This window comes from Myxine glutinosa, chromosome 1 (assembly GCF_964187855.1).
Source record: "Myxine glutinosa chromosome 1, kmMyxGlut1.1, whole genome shotgun sequence".
Lineage (NCBI taxonomy): Eukaryota > Metazoa > Chordata > Myxini > Myxiniformes > Myxinidae > Myxine > Myxine glutinosa.
In genome coordinates, this window is record NC_136261.1 from 312068797 (window position 1) to 312094245 (window position 25449).

The window sequence follows — 25449 nt, forward strand, 5'->3', positions numbered from 1 at the left end:
GTGGAGACACGCCTTTCTTCTCCGACCCTGCCTCGTGGTCAATGGCGGTTTTGGAGGGGAGGTAATTGGCAATCGAGGGTTGGCAATCACGAGAGGGGATGTAAAAGGAAATGGAGATTTTGGGGATGGGAATGAAAGGGGATCTATTCTCTTTCACTGGTGCAATGGAGTACTTCAATTAATGGGAGACACAGCCTTACTCTAAAACACAGAATAAGAGATAACTATCAAACAGGGGTATTCTATTATTTGGCTGACGTGTATGCTTGTGGACTAATTATGGGATGCCCTTTCACCTTTACACAGCTCCGGAGGCAGGGGGGCGCAGAATAAACAATAATAATAATAATACAGCACACAATCAAAAAAATACAGTCCTCATCTCCGCAACACTGCACCCTCCTCCTCTTAGGCACGTCCCGGGCCTACAACTTTTATTTAGTGTGACACGTAGGTGTAGTTCCCTCTACTTTTAACCTGACCCTGAGTGCGACAGTTTTAAAACATAAATATATGTGTCCCGCTGCTCCATTGCACCCTGCCTAACAGACTTGCGCCCACAGTTAACCGAATTGCGGAATGGTCTTCAAACTATACACTGACGGTGGGGAGCATTATTTACAATGACGCTATTTTTATTTACAAAACTAACCCAGGACCTGTGATTGTTCTTTCTGGGGGGGAGACAGTCTGCTCTGCATCAATGCACCATTAAAGCACCCAAAAACGCACCAATACACACCCAAGCACCAATCGGTGCAGTCATCACTGTTCATCAGTGTTCAACAATAAAAAATAACCAAACAACCCCTAACCCTGCAGGTGATCTCTTGCTCTTCGGCTCCCTCTGCTGGTTATTATTATTTGGTCTTCCAGATGTCATTCTTTTGCTTTGCTTACTGGCGGCCTATTTGTATTAAAACTTGCACCCAATGTGTCCATTTTTATTAATTTTATTTATGGCCCACAGGGCCGACTACGTGTGGTTCACCTGTGGGGCATCGGTGCCCTGTGGCCAAGGTCCGCCAGCAAGATTTCGGGCCCTCATGGCCGGTTCCAGCAGAGGGGCCATGCCCCAACCCATGGGGTCCATAAGTGGTGCTCGGCCACAGGCATGTGGTCCATAATGTGGTGCATCGATGCAGACAGCTGGTTCTGGGAATTCCGGGCACACAATGGAGGACTCACGCACGCTCCCCTCGGCACCCAATGGCGCACAGGTCATGTGGGAGACAAAAGAAAGACAATTGAGCGAGGGGTAAGGTCACAAGGGTACACATCAATAAGGCAATGCAAGGCGAAATGCGTACGGAGGGCGAAGTGAGAAAGCTCGTCCCTACCGTACGTCACCCCCCTGTCACCTACACTACCCTTGCCCTTACCCCATATTTACAAAATCTACCCATTTACAAATTCGTCACTACTGTCACGTCTTCCCCATATTTCCTCTATACCAAATTCGTCACCACAATCCCTCTAACCAAAATTTGCCATCACCCAATTCGTCATCAATCCTCATAAGGAGGGAGAGATGGAATTACGCACAATGTCACACCCACGTCATGATGCGTCTCACAATCCAAAACATTTGCATAGTAAAAATAATTAAACATGGCATGGTGTGGAGTACCTGTCACCTCAGGTGAGTGGATGCAGATGGTGTGAGGAGGCTTCAATCCTAACTATCCTCTAAATGACTTTAACACACTTTACACTACCCGGGGTCTTTCCCCGCCAATCCATTGGCCAACTTACACTATGGGTTCTAAAAACCAATTCCCATTGACCAAACTGTGGTGCTTCTCAATTTGGGGTCTCACTCCCCCGATTCATCTCCCGGTGCCCTCGCACAATTTCTGGGCTGCGACGTGTAGCTCTCCCAGCAGGTCTACCCACCTGCACACCTCCACCACTGTAGTTGCCACCCGAGCTTACCTGCTCCTTACCTAACCTAACTAACTGGGGAAGACCCCTCCTGGTTCTGTCACCCCACTCGGTGCCCCCTGGCACTGGGCTACCCGGGTCCGTCCTCCGGATCCTCGGGCCCCATCCACAACAACTACTACCGGCTCCCAGAGCCCACCTGCGGCCTCACCTGGCCGACATCCTCACAGTGGTGGAGCGCCCAACCAACTACACACACTAACAGGCTACACGCCCAGCCATTTCCACAACACTAATGCACCCATCCAAAGACCATTCTTTCACCCGCACCACAGATGCCAATATCCAACCACAATTTACCTGTACCCTCTACCTAACACTTACACTACCCGCCCCGGGTATCCGTGATGGGGGTCCACTCTTCCCCCATTCACACCTTCGCACCACCCACTCCACTCCATCGTTTCCACCATACTCACTCCACGACCATCCATTCCAATACTCCATACCATTTATTCCATACACCTGTCCTCCATTCACCTGTCGTTGCACACCTGTGCAATCATACCTGGTGCCACCTGCACCCTCCTCCTCTTCCTGGACCAGTTGGTCAACACAACACACATCACCATCACTCACTCATACACTGCTCCACACACCTGTTCAGTTGCACACCTGTGCAATCACACCTGTTCAATCACACCTGTTCAATCTTCAAACACACGGCATCATCTCAGCTAACTACTCCCCTCTGAAACTTGCGCTTCCCAGTCGTCCCTTTAAACTATTGCGCTCCCACGTCATTATCATCCACTCTAATCTACCTGCGTCCCCACTACAGGTATCCTCGTCACTAACTAACCTTAATGTCACCTAATGTCATCTTCGCTAGATCCCTACACACGATATCCTAACCCACCCGGGCTAGTTTTCACTGCCACACACCCCATAAGCTATAGCGCATTTGCCCCCACGCTGTGAGGGATGGTGGATTTGCCATCCCACCACATCGGGGAGGTCCTACTATCAATTTGGCACACCAAATTTCAGCCAATCAAAATTTTTGCCAATCATCGTACCAATCATCAAATTTTGCTTTTTTTCTAATTTCGGGGCCAAAACACTATCCTCATCACCCGTCTACTTATTAGATCCTCTCGGTGCGCCAATTCACGTCTACAGCCCGGCTTCGTACAGCCGAGCAATGAACGCGGGTTGTTTTGTGCCAGCGGCTGGATACGTCCCGCATTCGGGGCAGGGACGGGGGCTTACCCGGGCCGAGATCCCACGCGCCACCTCGGCGTGGAGCCATCCAATGTCCCGATCTCGACCTGCCGGCACGTCGCAACAAAAAGTGGTCGCCATGACGACCCTTCCTCTCGAGCTGCCCGCTCCGCCTAGTGGAGCCCGGACGCGGCCGTTCCAAGCGAGGCACAGCGTGGATCGCGTACGGCGGTTATTTCGAAACCGCCGTGGTTCGGATCCCCGCTGGTCCTCGCGACACGCGAAGCTGCCCGACGCGCACCGAGGGCCCGATTCGGCTCTAAGTCGTTCTAACCTCTAACCCGGTTACCGTCGATGCTTCACCTGCATGCTTACATGCATACGCTACCCCTTTCTTGCTCATACCTCCAGCTGTTCATTCCAGGTGTGCATCCTTCCATTCCAGGTGTACATCCTCGCTCACCTGTCATAACCAACTCACGCTCCGTGTCACTCTCACTACTCTCACCTCCACTCTCGGTCGCGCACTCACCCTTACTCTCGACAGCACACTCTTTCCTCATGCACCCGTCCGTTACACACCTTTCTCGCGCACACTCTTGCGCACACTTTTCCGTTACTTCCTCCGTAACACTCACCACACCGCGCTTCCATGTACCCCCTCACACACGCGCTACGACCGACTCACTCTCGGCAGCACACTCACTCCTTGGCGTGCACTTTTTCCTCACACACCCCATGGTCGGACATTCTTGCACACCTCTTTTTTTGCACACCTGACCTGTCACACACTTCACCAACGGCCTCTCACGAACACCCGGATCCAAACCAATCCCCAAGCCGACTGAAGCTTTCCTCACATCATGTACATTTCCGATTATATCGCCACTCACCTTGGCACCTCGTCTCCGCACCTCTTTTGCCACCTGCAAACTCTTTATTTGGTTAGTGAGCATCACATTATGAGTTGAGCACCGACCTTGCACATATTCCATCACCTCCTCCTGGATTTCTCTCTTAGTTTCTGTCCGTCTCTTCTTAATTTCACTCACCTCTTCTTCCACTTCCTCTAATTTTTGTTTAACCTCTTTTATTTCTCGGTGCGTCTCCTCAAGTTCGTCCTCTAAGGCTACCGTGACCGTCTCTATGTGCATCCTCACCTGCCGGTCCTTTGTCTCCATTATCTCTGTCACCTCGTCCACCCTCATTGTCAGTTCCTCACGTACCATCTGACATTGCCTCTGTGTCGCTATTAATTCGTTTTTAATTTCTTTTTGTGTCGCCTTTAACCCTCCTAGTACCGCAGTGTTCTTTTGAACCTGCTCCACTAACTCCGTCTGTCCCTCTGTCAGCTGTTCCACCTCCTCCGTCAGATCTTCTATTCCCCCTTGTAACCTAGCCGTATTATTTCTCACCTCTTTCTCCATACACTTCTCACCTCGCTTTACCTCCTCGCGTAGCCCCGAGACCTCCTCACTCACACCTCGTCGTATCTCCTCTTTCATCTCCTCCATCTCCCTTGTAGATGCCACCCTCATCTGTCCCAATTCATCCCTCTGAGCATCCAATTTGGTTTCTACCCCGATTTTTACCTCCTCTATCTGCTCTCCCATTTGTTTAATTTCTCGGGCGGATTGCTCCCCTATTTCCCGCAATTTGTCCTCCATCCTATTTTCTAACCCCATTAACCCATTTTTCACCCCCTCTAACTGATTCTCCTGGGCAGCCATTCTATTTTCCACCCCCGTTAACCCATGTTTTAATCCCTCACCGGTACCCCTCGCTTCGTCCCTCATTACTCCCAATTGCCCCATAATGGCCCCCATCATTCTGCTTTCCATTTTCTCACTATCGTTTTTTTTCTGCATTTCCACCATGAATTGGGTCATGAAGGCTTGCATTTGGGCCGCGCTCATTGGTTCCGCGGCCGTGGCCCCCTCAACCACGTGCGCGAGAGCGCCATTTTGTGCGTCTGATACCCCCTCAACCTCATTGCCAATGTTCTCCTCCTCTCCTTCCTCCACATACATTTCCCCGAGGTCCTGGGTCGATTCTACCCCGTCTATCTCTCCCACCGGCATCCCGTCGCCTTGACCAGCCATGGCGCGATTTCAAAATTCGGGTTTTTGTAAAACAACACAAATTTCCAGCAGCTTGTAATTTTGAGCGCGTTAAGCGCGCTTCGGGTCCGATCCCACTTCCCGACACCAATTGTTGCTGATCGCGGTTTAGATGTTACTTTGCCGAGCGAAGGCTCCGCGACCGAACAGTTATTCCCCGATTAGAACCCGATTCCACCCAAACGTTGGCCGGATCGCACCGCAGCTATTCAATAGGGAAAAGACAAAGGCGACACGGATGTGGAGAAGAAGAAGAAGAAGACAAAACGGTTGGAAATACTACTAAATTTATTCCTACTATTTACATGCTCAAAGTAACCTAGGAGAAGGAAAGATAATAAAATAATATACAGAAGAATCAGAGACACAGTGCAATTATTAACTTATACAAGCTTAATTAATACCCAGGGACAAGACACACAGAACAAACTCACGTACACAAGAAGGGTGGAGGAAAGGAATGAATGCTGGAAGGAGGAATGGGAAGGTTCAGCTGGGGCAGATGGTTCGGGCTTGATCCCGCACGGGACGTCGGCTGGACCTCGACGGCCACCGATGCCACCGCTATCTGGTCCCCGCGGGGTAACGGGTTGGAGCTGCCTGGTGGAGTCAACGCTGCTTGTGGAGCCAAAGCTGCTTCTCTGGCTCACCTCAGGGCGCGTCTGCCGTCTCTGGCGCAACTGCTGGTAATTGACCTTGAACCTTCTCTCTCTTGGCCCTGGTGTCTCCTCACCACCGACAACTCAACGCAACCAACGCAACCACTGACCCTCCACTGACGACCAACTGACGACTCACTCACTGACTCTTGCGTGCGCGCCTTTTATAGCGCCTCCAGCGATCAAGCCGCCGGCCTTCAGGACACGCCCATCGGTGTGCTCACCTCGGCCCTGGTTGGTCATGCGACCCTCTGGCTCACTCCTCCCCTCTATGACGAGGTGGAGACACGCCTTTCTTCTCCGACCCTGCCTCATGGTCAATGGCGGTTTTGGAGGGGAGGTAATTGGCAATCGAGGGTTGGCAATCACGAGAGGGGATGTAAAAGGAAATGGAGATTTTGGGGATGGGAATGAAAGGGGATCTATTCTCTTTCACTGGTGCAATGGAGTACTTCAATTAATGGGAGACACAGCCTTACTCTAAAACACAGAATAAGAGATAACTATCAAACAGGGGTATTCTATTATTTGGCTGACGTGTATGCTTGTGGACTAATTATGGGATGCCCTTTCACCTTTACACAGCTCCGGAGGCAGGGGGGTGCAGAATAAACAATAATAATAATAATACAGCACACAATCAAAAAAATACAGTCCTCATATCCGCAACAATATATATATTTACCAAATTCTCCTGTGCTTTCACTTGTCTGGCAAGGGATTACTGTATTTCTACAGTTTATTTTAACTCGTCTGAAGATAAGCCACTACAGGTACCCGTATGTTGCATGGGACCTGTAGAAGTGGAAGGTTTGGGTAAAAAAGGCGGTGGTGAGAGGGAAGGCAATTCGGGCTGGCGGAAATCAGAGTGGAACTTGTGGATCTAACCTCCTGGAACATATCGGAGAGTTTTTGCTGGCTGACGTGTATTGACGTGCTGGCTGACGTGCTGACGTGCTGGCTGACGTGACAGTGGCAGAAAAATGGCAAAAAATTGTATTTCATAGGTACATCGGCATTTGGATTTGCTGAACAATTATCCAGGAGCAAATAAACCTTGGCCTCATCCGGAAAGGCCTAAGCGCAGCAGCACACCCTTGCTTCGTGTACAGTGGTTTCAAACCAAGCAATAAACAAGGCCGTTGTTCCCCAAGCTCGCCTGCTTCTCAAATAAACCACCCTCGTTCCAGTGAAGGCGCGAGACTTCCGGGTCTTACTGATGATCAACAATTTGCTGTTGTATGCTCCAGCAGCATTGGCACAGGCGAGTATGGTTAGGTGCTCTTTGTTGTTTTTGACGCCCTATGGTGGTGCTTTTTATCCAGTAGCATAGGTTTTTCGCTGAAGATACTTCCAGAACAAAAACTGTTTCATTGGCATCACAGATTTGTTCAGGCAATATGCGTTCTTTCTGCACCAGCCTTTTTAAATCATTTGATGTAGGCTTCTGTAGCTTCCTTTCAGCCGAGGCTTTTTCGCCAGAGACCTTCAGCAAACGTAGCGCATACCTCTTCCGGAATTTGTTGAACCACCAAGCTGAACATTCATATGATGCCATTAGGCTTAATTCGCTGTGAAAAGTTTTCACTTGTCATGATTATTACACAATCCAAGGGAAACCTACCTCACTATTCAGCATTTCCTGATCCACGCCATCGTCATTATCGCCATCAGCGGGCATCGACTGATGTAACGTTTTCCTTTTGTCCATTAACTTTGGCACATCACTCATCATAAAATTGTAATATACTAGCAACAGTACCCGCTCTAAGGGTGGGGCTTCAATTGGGAAGCCCAAATGAAAAGCAAAAATATCAGAAATTAAAGGCTTTTTTTATTTTAAACGATTCATATAAACATCCGTTGAATCATATCACACGCAAATCATCAAAATCTAAACAGTCCATGGCGTCCATTTTGAAAAAAGATTGAATTCTGCAAAACGGAAGCGGCCGCTACACGTCTTTCTCAGTTGCACGTTTATGTGTGAAGAGTGCGCGCCGAATCTGTAACACGGAAGCGGCCGCTACACCTGTTTCTCAGTCGCTTTGCACACGCTGCCGTGATATTTCGGAGCCGCACGTTTATATAGGAAGAGTTCGTCAGGAGTCGATCTACTCTCTCCTGGTACGTAGAATAAACAGTATTTGTAGAATTTCAACAAAAGCCACATCACTGTTCATATCTAGGATTACCCACCCAAAATATCGTTGCGATCGGTTCAGCCGTTTTTGCGGTACCTTCAAACAGACACAGACAGACAGATGGACAGACGGACATTTGTTGAATTATAGTAAGATGTTCCTTTTGTTTCTTTAGAGTTTAGATTGTAGACCGACCGTCAATGTACCGACGCCATACTCCTCACTCAGGCGTTCCACCGAAATGCCCATGTCACACTTCTGGAACAACTCCACTTTTTACTTGACACTAAGCGATGAATGCCTCCTTTTAGAAGCACCACTAGCTTGTCCAGATGTTGCCTTTTACACGTGATTGTGATACAGGAGGTATTGCACAAACACACTAAGGTGCACAAAACTATTGGGCACAGTGCAATGATGCTGAATCGGATGTACACGCCACTTCACATGCTTGTCTTTGGTGGTTGCGCAACGCCACTGCCGTGGCGCAACATTTTTCCTGCCAAATTGTTTTGCGTGGGGCAATTAACTTTTCAGAAGGCTTGCACATTGAAAGGGTTAAACAATTGTAGGACAGTGGGGTTTCAAAACTTTGCCGGTTTTACGTCTTTCTGGTTTTTGGGTTGCCAGATAAGGGGTCACCTACCTGTATACGGATTTTTTAAAAATATATATATTTCATCAATTCATTCATTCGGTCTTTTAGTGGAGTTTATACATGCAGGATTGCAGTCACATGGCCTTTGAGACATTATTTTAACCCTTTCTTTTTAGTCTTCAGGACAAGGACATTCGGAAACATTATTGTACTTCAGCATGCATTACAAGGACATTGATAAACTGTGGCTAAACCGAGAGTTATTGTACCCTGCCACTACAACAAGGTCAGAGACTGGGGACATTAAAATTTGCTCAGTCCGACCGACCGATACTTTTGTGTACATGATATTTCAAAACCGAACATTTAGCTTTCATATTGAAAATGCCTTCCTCATGACATTATCTCAATCTCATTATATCACGGCTGTGATTGGCTGAACTATGTTGCCGTGGCAACCATCTCGGTAACTGGTTACCTGCGCCACCATAGGTGGATGGAGGTTATGTTTTCACCCCTGTCTGCACAATGTCTATTTGTTTGTCCGTTTGTTTGTCCTTTTGTGAACAAAATATCTCAAAAAGTTGTGGACGGATTCGGACGAAATTTGGCAGAGATGTAACGTATGTGACGACGAAATGATTAGATTTTGGTGAAGATCCGGATTCGGATCCGGATACTAGAATTTTAAAGTGATTCTTCACCATTGGGAGATGGGGCCAAAAACGATACATAGCAGGATATTTCAAAAAGTTGTGGATGGATTCGGACGAAACTTGTTGGACCGCTTGGGTGTGTGACAAGGAAGAATCCATTGGATTTTGGTGAAGATCCAGATCCGGATCCAGCTAGAAGAATTTTTAAAGTGATTCTTCACCATTGAGTGATATGGCGAACCAGGTGGAGATATGCTCGCTACTGAGTGCCGTTCTGGTTTCTTATGCGATATTTCAAAAAACCTTCAAGATTTAGCTGTCATATTACACAGATCTATTCATAATACCACCCAAAAGGCAGCGTACCTACAGTATCAACTCCTTGTTGGAATTTGAGTGTGTGACCCAGCATCTTGAGCCAGGTGTTCATGTAGGAGTGTTGACCAGGCAAATTTATTTGCCATTTCATCCCTTCCTTCCCAACTCACCTCTCCCTACCTCCCTCGCATATGTAATATTTAGATGGCTTTTCAATTTATAAATTAGAAAGTTTTAGTTATTTATGATTTTTATTTTGTTTTTGTAATCTCTGCCTTTTTCTCTCTTTCAGGATACCTTGCCTGTTGTCTCCTTCTGCATGAAAATCATGAACTCCTGTTGCTACTCGTTAACACGCTTATGAAGGTAGTCGAGCGGATTGGGAAGTTGGAAAATATTCTGAAAGCGGCCCATGTTGCCCATCCGATAGGGATCTTACATCCTCCTTTTCAGTAACACAATTCCTACTTATTGTACACCGCTCATTTCTGATTCCATCTCCAGGTGTTGCATGACGTCATCGCCGGGCGCAGAAGGGGGCCCGGCGATGACACGCGCCAAAAGGGAGTACTCAGTTTTCACTCCATTTATTACTTGCAAAATCGAAGATTTTTCAAGTATATTGCTCGGTTGCGTTTGTGGTTTTGTCTGTCTGTTTGTTACTTGCAAAATCGAAGATTTTTCAAGTATATTGGTTGGTTGCATTTGTGGTTCTGTCTGTCTGTTTGTCTGTTTGTGCGCAGTACTACGTCTACATCGTTGCACATAGCATCGCCATACTTTACACACATATTTGTCTTGCCCTGGAATAGACTGTGCCCAATTTTAAACTCTCTCAGCCCAAGGCCTCCATTATGATGTCATAATTCGATAATTCGACAAGTACAAAACTTCATCTAATCAAGATGCAATTTCTTGAGCACCATGTAAACATTTGTTAAAATATTGAAACATATTTTGTTTGTTACTTGCAAAATCGAATATTTTTCAAGGATATTGGTCGGTTGCGTTTGTGGTTCTGTCTGTCTGTCTGTCTGTTTGTTTGTTTGTTTATCACCTGCCTACAGGTCACAATTTTCAACCGATCTTCACGAAACTTCACCAAATGGTGGAGTTTGTCAAAAGCAAGAAGACTATTGTTTTTGAGGTCAAAAGGTCAACATAGGCCAAAGGTCACCAACTTTGCTGAATTTCTAAAATCCTCAATTTTCATCCGATTGACTTGAAATTTGAAGAGGACTTGCATATCTGGTCACTGAATTCAACCACCAAGTATATTTGAGATCAACATAGGCCAAAAGGTCAACATAGGCCAAATTTCTAAAATCCTCAATTTTTTATTTTTAATTTTTATATATACCGTACTGAATCGAGGCTCGTGAAAGAGCTGACAACCGCGAGGGAAAGACAGCACAGGGGGACCGCGAGGGAAAGACAGTACAGGGGGACCGCGAGGGAAAGACAGCACAGGGGGACCACGAGGGAAAGACAGCACAGGCGGACCGCGAGGGAAAGACAGCACAGGGGGACCACGAGGGAAAGACAGCACAGGGGGACCGCGAGGGAAAGACAGTACAGGGGGACCGCGAGGGAAAGACAGCACAGGGGGACCGCGAGGGAAAGACAGCACAGGGGGACCGTGAGGGAAAGACAGTACAGGGGGACCGCGAGGGAAAGACAGCACAGGGGGACCGCGAGGGAAAGACAGTACAGGGGGACCGTGAGGGAAAGACAGCACAGGGGGACTGCGAGGGAAAGACAGTACAGGGGGACCGTGAGGGAAAGACAGTACAGGGGGACCGCGAGGGAAAGACAGCACAGGGGGACCGTGAGGGAAAGACAGTACAGGGGGACCGTGAGGGAAAGACAGCACAGGGGGACCGTGAGGGAAAGACAGTACAGGGGGACCGCGAGGGAAAGACAGTACAGGGGGACCGTGAGGGAAAGATAGCACAGGGGGACTGTGAGGGAAAGACAGTACAGGGGGACCACGAGGGAAAGACAGCACAGGGGGACCGTGAGGGAAAGACAGCACAGGGGGACCGTGAGGGAAAGACAGTACAGGGGGACCGCGAGGGAAAGACAGTACAGGGGGACCGTGAGGGAAAGACAGCACAGGGGGACCGTGAGGGAAAGACAGCACAGGGGGACCGTGAGGGAAAGACAGTACAGGGGGACCGTGAGGGAAAGACAGCACAGGGGGACCGTGAGGGAAAGACAGCACAGGGGGACCGTGAGGGAAAGACAGTACAGGGGGACCACGAGGGAAAGACAGCACAGGGGGACCGTGAGGGAAAGACAGCACAGGGGGACCACGAGGAAAAGACAGCACAGGGGGACCGTGAGGGAAAGACAGTACAGGGGGACCGTGAGGGAAAGACAGTACAGGGGGACCACAAGGGAAAGACAGCACAGGGGGACCACGAGGGAAAGATAGTACAGGGGGACCACGAGGGAAAGACAGCACAGGGGGACCGTGAGGGAAAGACAGCACAGGGGGACCGTGAGGGAAAGGCAGCACAGGGGGACCGTGAGAGAAAGACAGCACAGGGGACCGTGAGGGAAAGACAGTACAGGGGGACCGTGAGGGAAAGACAGCACAGGGGGACCATGAGGGAAAGACAGTACAGGGGGACCACGAGGGAAAGACAGCACAGGGGGACCGTGAGGGAAAGACAGCACAGGGGGACCGTGAGGGAAAGACAGCACAGGGGGACTGCGAGGGAAAGACAGTACAGGGGGACCGTGAGGGAAAGACAGTACAGGGGGACCGCGAGGGAAAGACAGCACAGGGGGACCGTGAGGGAAAGACAGTACAGGGGGACCGTGAGGGAAAGACAGCACAGGGGGACCGTGAGGGAAAGACAGTACAGGGGGACCGCGAGGGAAAGACAGTACAGGGGGACCGTGAGGGAAAGATAGCACAGGGGGACTGTGAGGGAAAGACAGTACAGGGGGACCACGAGGGAAAGACAGCACAGGGGGACCGTGAGGGAAAGACAGCACAGGGGGACCGTGAGGGAAAGACAGTACAGGGGGACCGCGAGGGAAAGACAGTACAGGGGGACCGTGAGGGAAAGACAGCACAGGGGGACCGTGAGGGAAAGACAGCACAGGGGGACCGTGAGGGAAAGACAGTACAGGGGGACCGTGAGGGAAAGACAGCACAGGGGGACCGTGAGGGAAAGACAGTACAGGGGGACCGTGAGGGAAAGACAGTACAGGGGGACCACGAGGGAAAGACAGCACAGGGGGACCGTGAGGGAAAGACAGCACAGGGGGACCACGAGGAAAAGACAGCACAGGGGGACCGTGAGGGAAAGACAGTACAGGGGGACCGTGAGGGAAAGACAGTACAGGGGGACCACAAGGGAAAGACAGCACAGGGGGACCGCGAGGGAAAGACAGTACAGGGGGACCACGAGGGAAAGACAGCACAGGGGGACCGTGAGGGAAAGACAGCACAGGGGGACCGTGAGGGAAAGGCAGCACAGGGGGACCGTGAGGGAAAGACAGCACAGGGGACCGTGAGGGAAAGACAGTACAGGGGGACCAGGAGGGAAAGACAGCACAGGGGGACTGAGGGAAAGACAATGAGGGAAAGGGAAAGACTGAGGGAAAGACTGAGGGAAAGACAATTTTCATCCGATTGACTTGAAATTTGAAGAGGACTTGCATATCTGGTCACTGAATTCAACCACCAAGTATATTTTCAGTCAACATAGGCCAAATTTCTTAAAATCCTCAATTTTCATTCGATTAACTTGAAATTTGAAGAGGATTTACAGATATGGTCACTGAATTCAACCACCAACTATTTTTGAGGTCAACATCGGCCAAAAGGTCAACATAGGCCAAGTTTTTAAAATCCTCAATTTTCATCCGATTGACTTGAAAATTGAACAGCATTTGCACATTGAGTCACTAAATAGGGAAACTAACTATTTTTGAGGTCAAAAGGTCAAAGGTCAACTCAAGGTCAACCTTCCAAAATCATAATTTTGCATCTGAAAAATCGTCACTTTTCTTCCTATTCACCCGAGGTTTGATCAAGATTGTCAATTTTAATCTTGATGAACTGTTTGTTGTATCAATGGAATTTTTTTTCTTGGGGGAGAGGGGGAGGTGGGGGGGGGGGGGGGGGAGTGCGGATTTTGCAAGTATCGTGCTCCGCATGACGTCTTCTTGTTACTTGCCGGAATAGATCGCGGCAAGTATGTTGGTTGGTTGGTTTGTCTGTCTGTTTGTCTGTTTGTGCGCAGTACTACATCTAAGTCGTTGCAAATAGCATCGCCATACTTTACACACATATTTGTCTTGCTCTGGAATAGACTGTGCCCAATTTTTAACTCTAGGCCCAAGGCCTCCATTATGACGTCATAATTCGATAATTCGACAAGTACAAAACTTCATCCAATCAAGATGCAATTTCCTGAGCGTCATGTCGGCATAAACTGGTGGAGAAAAAAAAAAAGATGACGTCATCGGTCACGTGGTTCGGCCGCCATCTTGGAAAAACCGAAAAACTTTGCACCTCGATATCTCTGATAGTGCTGAGTAGAAAAAAATTGAGACATGGCTCATTGTAAAGAACGCTCCATGGGGAATAAAATATGTTAATGATGATGTCATAGGTGCCTCCATTATGACGTCATAATTCGACAACTACAAAACTTCATCCGATCAAGATTAAATCTTTTGAGCATAATAATCAAGGAATAAATTAGTTTAGAAAACAAATAATGATGACGTCATCGGTCACGTGGTTCGGCCGCCATATTTTTAATTCCGGCAAGTCCTCGGTCTCTGACCGATTTCTAGTCTGTCTGTCTGTTTGTCTGTATGCTTGTGCGCAGTACTACATCTACATCGTTGCACATAGCATCGCCATACTTTACACACATATTTGTTTTGCCCTGGAATAGACTGTGCCCAATTTTTAACTCTCTCGGCCCAAGGTCAAGCTCAAGGTCACCCAAAACGTGAAGTCAGGGGGGTCGAGTTTTCATTTAAAATATTGTTGCGGATCTCCCGAAGCCTGTCGATGTTACAAAAGCGTGGGTTAACCCCTTTTTCCCCTCGGGTCTTCGTGTCCACGAGGCCGAGTCGCCACTCCCGCAGTGAGCGTGGAAAAGGGTATCAGGTCGATGCCACACGTACCTTTGACCCACGCTGCCACGAAAACGGGGACCGGACCTCGTACAAGCCACGCTAATCGAATACGCCCGAGCGGTGTGCGTATCACGTGACTCGTGCCGTTACCTTTTATTGAACCCGATTCGAGCGGTTCTGTTCGTGCGATGCTAGGCCAATTGTGAAATGACAGGAACGATCAAATAAGAGGAAGAACACGGTTTATTTACAGCTATACAGGTGAAGAGACACAGAGCAGGCACTTAAGCAGCCTTAACTTAAGCCCAGACTAAGGGCCCACTCACTCACGCGGGGGAAAAGAAGGAAGGAAAAGTTCGCGTCCCCAAACGCGTCCTGGCATCGTCCACTCCGGACAGCTCGCCCGGCGTGGCCCTCTGGTGTTCACGGCACGTGCAGGGAGCGCAGGAAAGGAGGTCGCGCGTCTGTGGCCCGGAATGGGTCGTCTTCACAAGCGCGATTAATACAGGCAGCAGAGCGCAGAGCGCAGGGCACAGGGCATGCCGGGCACGGGGAGAGTTAGTGTACATCGAGGCTATTACAAACGATTCAATCCACTTGTGGTGGGACAACGGCTCGGACGGGGAGACTCACTTGTTGTCTCTCACAGCTCTCACCTCTGACCTGACCTGTCTCTCTTCATGGGCTGGGCGACTCTCTCTCCTTGTCTGACTTGTCTCAGGCCGTGCACATGGTATTCCAGCCTAATTGAGGCCTACACTTACTGGCCTGCTCAACGCAAAACTAACACAGGAAAGGACTACGCTTACATTTACTATGAAATAACTGAACTAAAACGAGGCTGCATGTTGTGGTGCATCTACCTACGAGGGGGGGGGGGGGCAATCCTTTATTCACAAAACCGTAACAATATATTTCAATTAATCAAACCACTAACTCTAAAATTACAAGAGATATGCATACACTTACTGTTACTGACGTATAGGAAGTCACATACGACATTTCATTTGGCACCATGACCTTTGACCTTGAGTGACCTTGAAAGGTCAAACCCAAGGTCAAAAATGGTTTTTTTTACTAATAACTCTGCCAAACATTATCCGATTCCCTTCTAACCAACACCAAAATGTTCATTATTCAATTACCGAAAAATAACATGTTGCATAAAATGGTCAAAAATGCTTTTTTTTTTTCTTTTTTTTTTTGCACACAAGATCGAGGCTCGTGAAAGAGCGAACATTAATCACACAAAAAGTCAAACCGACATACAAAACACAAAAAACAAGGGGAGCGGCAGACAAGATGGGGAGAGGGGGGGAAGGACACAAACACAACATTTGAGAGCAGGGACATCGGGAGAAATGTGGGAGGGGGAGGGCTTGGGGGGAGGTGGGAGAGCTATAAAACATATGAACACTGCAAGGGCTCTGGGGTGAATTAGCGGGGGTAGAAAAGATCAAGGTTTTGGATGGGGGAAGATAAGAGATGGTGGTGAACAGCTGTTTTAAAGACCTGGAGGAGGAGTGGGATTGAAGGGAGTGGGGGAGTTTGTTCCAGAGGCGGGAGAAAAGGGGAACGAAAGAGTGAAGGTGAGCAGAGAGCCTAGATTTTGGCAGTTTAACCATAAGAGGGTTGCAGGCAGATCTTGTGCGACCTGAAGGAATATTGGGGGGACAGAGCACAGAGAGAGCTGTGGGAGCAAGGCCAGAGAGGAGTCGGTAGAAGATAGAAAGACCACCAACCTGCCTGCGGTGAGTGAGTGAAAGGCCCTCGGAGTTAACTTCATCGCAGGAGATTCCAATGATTCTGAAAGCTTTGGCTTCAACAGCGTGAACCCGAGCTAGGTGTGAGGCAGGAGCACCAGCACAGAGGGGGGAACAGTATTCCATTGAGCTGCGGATGAAAGCCTTGTATGTGGTGAAGAGCTCAGGTGTGCCAAGGAAGGACTTCGCACGACGGAGGAAGCCCAGTCGGCGACTGGCTTTGGAGGCCAGCTTGGAAATATGGTTTTCCCAAGAAAGATCATGGCAGATAGTGAGACCCAAAAGCTTGAGCGACAGAACTTCTTGGAGAGGATTGTTGAGAAAGTAGATGGGAGGGTTTTCCAGTTGGTCCTTTCGGAGAGACATTGTAAGAGTGTGAGATTTGTCAGGATTGAAAGACATGTTCCACTTGTTTGACCAGTCTGTGATTTTGTCCAGGTCTGCAGAGAGTGAGGAATGGAGGCTGCTGATCTGAGGGATGAGGAATGGAGCGGCAGATAGTGGAGTCATCAGCAAAGAGATAGAGAGGATTTTCCAGAGAGTCGGAGAGATCATTGATGAAGACCAGAAATAGCACAGGGCCCAGAACACTACCTTGGGTAACTCCAGCCAGAACAGAAAGGGGGAGATGAGAGAAATCCATTCAGGGCCACACGTTGCCTACGACCAGAGAGGAAGTCCGCAAGCCATGAGTGGAGATTTCCATGGATACCATAGGAGGAGAGTTTGGTGAGCAGAGCTGGGTGCCAGACCGTATCGAAGGCACGTGATATGTCAAGTGAGACAGCTCTGATTTCCTGTTTGGCATTGAGGACCTCCATCCATTGTTGAGACAGCAGAAGCAACATGTCCAGAGTGCAATGACCTGGTCTGAATCCGAATTGATGATCAGAGATCAAACCATTGGAGAAGAGGAAGGATTTGATATCCGAAGCAATGATGGATTCCATGACTTTGCTGATAATTGGAAGCAGGCACATTTTTTGTGTAAAGTGGTAATGTTTGCTGATTTCCAAGATGCTGGCAGATGACCTTGAGCAAAAGAGAGGGTGAAAAGAACAGAGAGAGGGTGAGATAGAGCGGCAGAGCAGGATTTTAGGACCCGTGGGCTGATACCGTCTGGTCCAGTTGCAGAATCAGAGTCGAGGTTTGATAAAAACTCCTCCACCTTGTCAGGAGAGAAGGACACAGAGTCCAGGAGCAGTTGGGTTCGACTGGGAAAGGTGGGAACAGAGAGAGATGGGTTTGGGACACAAGATTTTGAGGCAAACACAGAGTTGAAGCATTCGGCTTTGTCACGTGCGGTGTCAACTGTGTAGCCATTTGAGGTAAGGGAGGGGATGGAGGGGGAACAAACACCAGACACGGATTTGACCAGACGCTACCAGGATTTGGAGGAAGGAGACAGGTTTGAGAGTTCAATCTTGAGTGTGAAGAGATAGTGCTTCCTGGCACTCCTGAGGGTAGACACACACTTGTTTTGAGCTTGGTGGATGGAACTGAGATTGCCTTCAGTTGGATTTGCATTCCAGGAGGCAAAGGCAAGTTGTTTCAGGGCAACTGCCTCACCACAAGATTCAGTGTACCATGGATGGGAGGAAGGGTAAGACAACTGAAGACGAGACGGGATAAATCTGTGCATGAGAGGGAGCAGTTTGCTTTGGAAGAATTCCCAGGAAGAATTGATGTCAGAGGCAGTAGAGATGGGAGACCAGTCCAGGTGATTGATGGCTGCTTGCAGCCCGTGCCAGTCGGCCTGAGTGAAATGCCAGACTCGTTGGCGCTGAGGAGGCTCTCTGAGAATGGCCAGAGAGATGTCCACTTTAACAAGCACATGATCAGAAGAACCGATTGGAGCAGAAGAAGAGCAGCTGACATTTGCAGGGAAGTTAGTCATAACCAAGTCCAGAAGAGAAGATACTCCATTGACTGAGATCCGGGTCGGGAAATTGACAGATTGTGTCAGTCCCAATGAGTCGCAGAAGTCCTTTGCTGAGGTGCCATGGCTGGTGAGAGATGAATCCACACCCAGCCAGCTGGCACGATGACAGTTGAAGTCGCCACATATGAGGAAGAGAGAATTTGGATGAGTTGATAGAAGTTGGTCCATGTTGTCCGACAGTGAAATGTAAATGGAGTCATCACTGTTTGGAGGATGGTACAGAACACATCTGAACAAAAGGTGGTAGCGGAGAGGAAGCCGTAGCCAGAGGTACTCCTGGGGGTGGGGTGGAGAGAGGGCAGTGCAGGGAGAGTGAGGAAGAGAGTTTTTGATAAAGATAGCCACCCCACCACCAGGACGAGGCTCAGGTCTGTCGTACCGGAGGCGGGAGTAACCAGGAAGAGATATTAAGGAATCAGAGACATCTTGAAGGAGGAAAGTTTTTGTTCAGCAGATTAAGTCTGGATTGTCAGAAGCAACCTGAATGGAGAGATCAATCAGGTTTGAGCGAAGGCCCCGGATGTTTGAGGTCCATACCGTTAATGAGGAGAGAGGGGGTGCATCGGGTGCAGGACAGGGGAGGGGAGGGGTAGGGTCAGATGAAGGGTGAGAGGGGGAGGTAGGAAGAGCAGTTGATAGTGTGTCAGCAGAGTTACAAGTTACAGAAGAGAGAGAGAGAGAGTTCTTACAGAACAGTTACAAGAAAGGGAAGGATGAGGAGGATGAAAGGTTTGATGGTGATGGGATGAGGCACAGTGAGGGGTTGTTTGAGGGGGGGCAGAGGAAAGTAGAAGGTTAGGGGAGGTGGAGGTATGAGATAGAATGGAGACGAAGTGGGGAGGAGGCAGCTTTGAGAAGGAGGTGGGAGGAGGGAGAATTTGGGAGGGATGGTTGGGGGGGAGATTTGAAGGGGAGGGGCAAGGGGGGAGTTTAGGAGGGGAAGGGCAAGGGGGGTGTTTATGAGGGGAGGGGCAAGGGGGGAGTTTAGGAGGGGAGGGGCAAGGGGGGAGATTTGGAGGGGAGGAGCAAGTGGGGAGTTTGGGAGGGGAGGGGCAAGGGGGGAGTTTAGGAGGGGAGGGGCAAGGGGAGAGTTTAGGAGGGGAGGGGCAAGGGGAGAGTTTAGGAGGGGGGGGCAAGGGGGGAGTTTAGGAGGGGGGGCAAGGGGGGAGTTTAGGAGGGGAGGGGCAAGGGGGGACATTTGGAGGGGAGGAGCAAAGGGGGAGTTTAGAAAGTGGATGACTAATGAAAGATGAACATTTATAACAAATTGGGTTTGTTGTGATTTTCAAGTTCGCGATCCGTTTAAGAACGATGGAGGAGGGGTGGAATGAATGAGAATTTAGAGCATGTAGTGAGAAAGAATTATAAGAGATTGAATATTTTTTTGAAATGGAATGAGTTGAAGAGGAAATTGAAAGGAGCCTTTTAAATAGGAAGAAAAACAGCGTGTTGTAATATACGACTGAATATAACATTCCAGAGGAAAGTTTAAACATATTTAAACAGAACCGTGAAGAACAATCTTATATTCACAAAAATACCAATGGGGAGAGGGAGCCTAGAGGGACGACCACGAGTCACTTGAACAGGGCAAAAGTAGTTTAAATTATTTTTTGGGGTCAAAAGTCAAGGGGCCAAGTTTTCATTGAAAATATATTTCAAACCACTATAACTCTGAAAGGACAAGAGATATGCATACACTTACTCAGTTACTTTCCATTGATTAGCGTATATACATACGCTAATGTATGTATATACGCTACATAGTCATACGCTAAGCGTATATACAATTGCATGCTTGGTTAGGGTCGCCCAGATAGCTCAGATGGCAGAGCACTGGTACGGTTCACCAGAGGACCTGGGTTCGATTCCTGGTCTGGATGTGTAATTTTCCCACATATATCAATGTTTATTATTGTTCTTTGGTGAAAAACAAGACAAAACATGCTTACTCATTAAAAAGTCTAATCAGTCTAATATACATGAAACCGATCAGTTCAAATGTTCAAACTGCTTTCCTTCATTGTCTATGCACAGCTGTAGCCGTGACGAAACACTGACACACAGTTCTGCATGTTTCAGTTGTTAAGACAGCAGTCTCATTATGGATGAATTGTTTCAAATCTCTAAGGGTCGTTGGATTCTTCGCAAACACTTTGTGTTTGAGGAAACCCCAAAGGAAAAATTTACAGGATGTTAAATCACAAGATTGGGGCAAAGATGTCTTATTATTACAAGATTGGTGGCCATTCAACCGGACCATGATGGCCAATCCATTTGTCTGTAAAGTTCAAATCAAGGGCCTGGGGTACACTGGCAGCATAGTGAGCAGGCGCACCATCATGCATGAACCACATTTGGCCATCATTGAGTGGAAATACATGCTGCACACACTAGCTTGATACTGGATGTTGTACTCAAACATAAATCGTGGGTTGTCTCCTGCCCATATCACGCTGTTATGACTATTCACAGAACCAGATAAATTAAAATTAGATTCATCTGACCACAATATCCTGTTCTGCAAATCATTGTCCATATCCATTAACCCAAGCAATGTCTCACATGCTTCAACGCACCTGTCAAAATCATCCTCAGATAGTTGGTGAATTAATCTGGGTATGTATGGTTTCGCATTAAGGTCTTTTAGTATTCTTCGAATCGATGATCGGCTTATGTTGGTGACGTTTAATAAACGATGAGTTGATAATGGTGTGTTGCTGTCAAGTTGTCGTTGAATGACCGCTCTGCTTTCCTCAGTTCGAACAGTACGAGGCCTACCTGGTGACTGTTTTGGAAGAATGCAGCCGGTTTCATCAAGCTGCTTGTTTATTCTGCCAATGTTTCTTCTGTCAATTGAGTCGGCACCACATTCTTTGACAAGTTGTCTGTGAACTTCAGCTGAATTTCCAGATCCAGAATACAAGTGAACAGCGTGAATTTTCTGTCTCACAATATCCTCCGTCATATTAGGGCGTCTAATTCACAATGAACTGAACTAATGCAAAGACGAACACGTGCAACACAGTGAGCGAAGCTCACCCCGATCCATATCACGTGATGCACCTCACCCTGTTGCGTATCACGTGATGCCTGTGCGTGTTGAAGCGGTGACATCCATTTTTGAGTAAGCATGTTTTGTTTTGCACCAAAGAACAATAATAAACTTAGTTGTTTGTTGCAGGTATCGTTCTTCAAAATGTGCCCAGGGTTTCTGGACCACCTGGTCTATATATCTATATATATATATTGTTACTGGTCGCGGACAGATGTTATAGACCGAGCGGTGGTGTAAGACCGCGACCTAACAAAACTCACCCGATTCACCCAGAACTTTGGCCGTATCGCACCGTAGCTGCTCAATGAGGGAAAAGACAAAAACGACGCAATGCAAGAGGAAAAAGGAATTAAAACGAGAAGACGTACAGACGAGTAATGGGGTTTATTATTTACACACACAAGCAAAAAGGAGCAATTAAGTTTATTTACAACACATAAGACGCAGGTGACACAGTGCAAATACTAGCTTATCTACAGGCTTAACTTATCCCAGGACAGAACAAACAAAAGACACTGACTCACGCGGGGAATTGCAGGAATCACAGGATGTGGAGGGCTGGAGGGAGAGGGAGGTCCAAAGGGGGGTCATGCAGCACGATCGGCGCGTTTAGCAGCCGCCGTTCCTTTTCGGCCCTGCTCCAAACCGCCGCCCAGGCCCCAAGCGGCTGCCGGGTGTCGCTGCTGCTGCCGCCTCCACTTGCCTTGCCAGGCCTTGTCCCACTCGTCTAAACCCTCAACCTCAACTCTTTCTTGGTCCCTCACTCTTTACCACCACTCTCTTGACGACCAACTCAGACCTCTCTCACCAAGACCAACCCTTTGTGACCAACCGACTCAGACCCTCTACTGGCAACCAACTCAAAGTGCATCTCTCACCAACTCCTCGTGACCACTTCCGTTTTGCGCCTTTTATAGCGCCTCCAGCGATTACGCCCCCGGCGTTTTGGACACGCCCATCGGGGTGCTCACCTCGGCCCTGGTTGGTCGCGCGACCCTCGGGCTCCGCCTTGGATGACGACGGGCGGGCACGCCCCTCCTCCCCTCTGACGAGGTGGAGACACGCCTTTCTTCTCCGACTCAAAGCACAGGGTCAATGGCGGTTATTGGAGGGGAGGTGATTGGGAATCGAGGGCTCAGCAGTGACGAGAGGGGATGTAATATGGAAATGGAGGTTTTGGGGATGGGAAGGAAAGGGAATCTATTCTCTTTCACTGGTGCAATGGAGTATTTCAATTAATGGAAGACACAGCCTTACACTAATACACATAATAAGGATATAACTGTCAAAAAAGATATATCGTGTCCTGCATGTATGTTTTATGGACTAACTACGGAAACGCCCTTTGACCTTTATACAACCACAAACGGAGGGAGGAGGGGTGATATTTTACAACAACCTTTTACAACAACATTTTACCACAACAACAAAATAAAAAAACATTCTCATATCCACAACACTGCACCCTCCTCCCCTTAGGCACGTCCCGGGCCTATTACTTTTACCTTAGTGTGGCACGTAGGTGTAGTTCCCTCTACTTTTAACCTGACCCTGAGTGCGACAGTTTTAAAACATAATAAATGTGTCCCGCTGCTCCATTGCACCCTGCCTAACAGACTTACGCCCACAGTTAACCGAATTGCGGAATGGTCTTCAAACTATACACTGACGGTGGGAAGCATTATTTACAATTGACGCTATTTTTATTTACAAAACTAACCCAGGACCTGTAATTGTTCTTTCTGGGGGGGGAGACAGTCTGCTCTGCATCGACGCACCATGAACGCACCCAAAACCGCACCAATACACACCCAAGCACCAATCGGTGCAGTCACCATTGTTCAATGAATAAAAATAAATTCAACAACCCCTAACCCTGCAGGTGTCTCTTGCTCTTCGGCTCCCTCTGCTGGTGATTATTATTTGTCTTCCAGATGTTGTCATTTTCATTTTTCTTTGCTTACTGGCGGCCTATTTTCAATAAAGTGTGCCCAATGTGTCCTTTTTATTTGCTTTTATTTATAGCCCACAGGGCCGACTAGTGTGGTTCACCTGTGGGGCATCGGTGCCCTGTGGCCAAGGTCCGCCAGCAAGATTTCAGGCCCTCATGGCCGGTTCCAGCAGAGGGGCCATGCCCCAACCCATGGGGTCCATAAGTGGTGCTCGGCCACAGGCATGTGGTCCATAATGTGGTGCATCGATGCAGACAGCTGGTTCTGGGAATTTCGGGCGCACAATGGCCGACCCACGCACGCTCCCCTCGGCACCCAATGGCGCACAGGTCATGTGGGAGACAAAAGGGGAAAGACAATTGAGCGAGGGGTAAGGTCACAAGGGTACACGTCAATAAGGCAATGCAAGGCGAAATGCGTACGGAGGGCGAAGTGAGAAAGCTCGTCCCTACCGTACGTCACCCCCCTGTCACCTACACTACCCTTGCCCTTACCCCATATGTACAAAAATCTACACATTTACAAATTCGTCACTACTGTCACGTCTTCCCCATATTTCCCCTATACCAAATTCGTCTCCACAATCCCTCTACTTCAAAATTTGCCATCACCAATTCATCATCAATCCTCATAAGGAGGGAGAGATGGAATTACGCACAATGTCACACCCACGTCATGATGCGTCTCACAATCCAAACATTTGCACAGCAAAAATAATAAGACATGGCATGGTGCGGAGTACCTGTCACCTCAGGTGAGTGGATGCAGATGGTGCGAGGAGATCCTTCATCCTAACTATTTTCTAAATGACTTTAACACACTTTACACTACCCGGGGTCTTTCCCTGCCAATCCATTGGCCAACTTACACTATGGGTTCTAATAACCAATTCCCATTGCCCAAACTGTGGTGCTTCTCAATTTGGGGTCTCACTCCCCCGATTCATCTCCCGGTGCCCTCGCACAATTTCTGGGCTGCGACGTGTAACTCTCCTAGCAGGTCTACCCACCTGCACACCTCCACCACTGTAGTTGCCACCCGAGCTTACCTAGCTCCTCACCCTAACCTATCTAACTGGGGCAGGCCCCTCCTGGCTCTGTCACCCCACTCGGTGCCCTCTGGCACTGGGCTACCCGGGTCCGTCCTCCGGATCCTCGGGCCCCATCCACAACAACTACTACCGGCTCCCAGAGCCCACCTGCGGCCTCACCTGGCCGACATCCTCACAGTGGTAGAGCGCCCAACCAACTACACACACTAACAGGCTACACGCCCAGCCATTTCCACGACACTAATGCACCCATCCAAATACCATTCTTTCACCTCGCACCACATATGCCAATATCCAACCACAATTTACCTATACCCTCTACCTAACACTTGCACTACCCGCCCCGGGTATCCGTGATGGGGGTCCACTCTTCCCCCATTCACACCTTCGCACCATCCACTCCACTCCACAATTTCCACCATACTCACTCCACGACCATCCATTCCAATACTCCATACCATTTATTCCATACACCTGTCTTTCATTCACCTGTCGTTGCACACCTGTGCAATCCTACCTGGTGCCACCTGCACCCTCCTCCTCTTCCTGGACCAGTTGGTCAACACAACACACAATCACCACTACTCCCTCATACACTGCTCCACACACCTGTTCAGTTGCACACCTGTGCAATCACACCTGTTCAATCACACCTGTTCAATCACACCTGTTCAATCCTCACACACACGGCATCATCTCAGCTAACTACTCCCCTCTGAGACTTGCGCTTCCCAGTCGTCCCTTTAACTATTGCGCTCCCACGTCATTATAATCCACACTAATCTACCTGCGTCCCCACTACAGGTATCAGTCACTAACTAAACTTAACGTTACCTAATGTCATCTTCGCTAGATCCCTATCAATATCCTAACCCACCCGGGCTAGTTTTCACTGCCATACACCCAATAGACTATAGCTCCTTTGCCCCACTGTGAGGGATGGTGGATTTGCCATCCCACCACATCGG

General features: G+C 48.7%; 1 protein-coding gene across 2 annotated transcripts in view; it reads left to right on the top strand.

Moving 5' to 3' along the window:
* Positions 1-25449, top strand: part of AP4E1 (adaptor related protein complex 4 subunit epsilon 1) — a 184081-nt gene that overhangs the window by 28948 nt on the left and 129684 nt on the right. For both annotated transcript variants that reach the window (XM_068136403.2, XM_068136410.2), the window contains exon 4: positions 9896-9969. In XM_068136403.2, coding sequence (XP_067992504.2) covers positions 9896-9969 — 74 coding nt within the window. The remainder of the gene's footprint in view (positions 1-9895; positions 9970-25449) is intronic.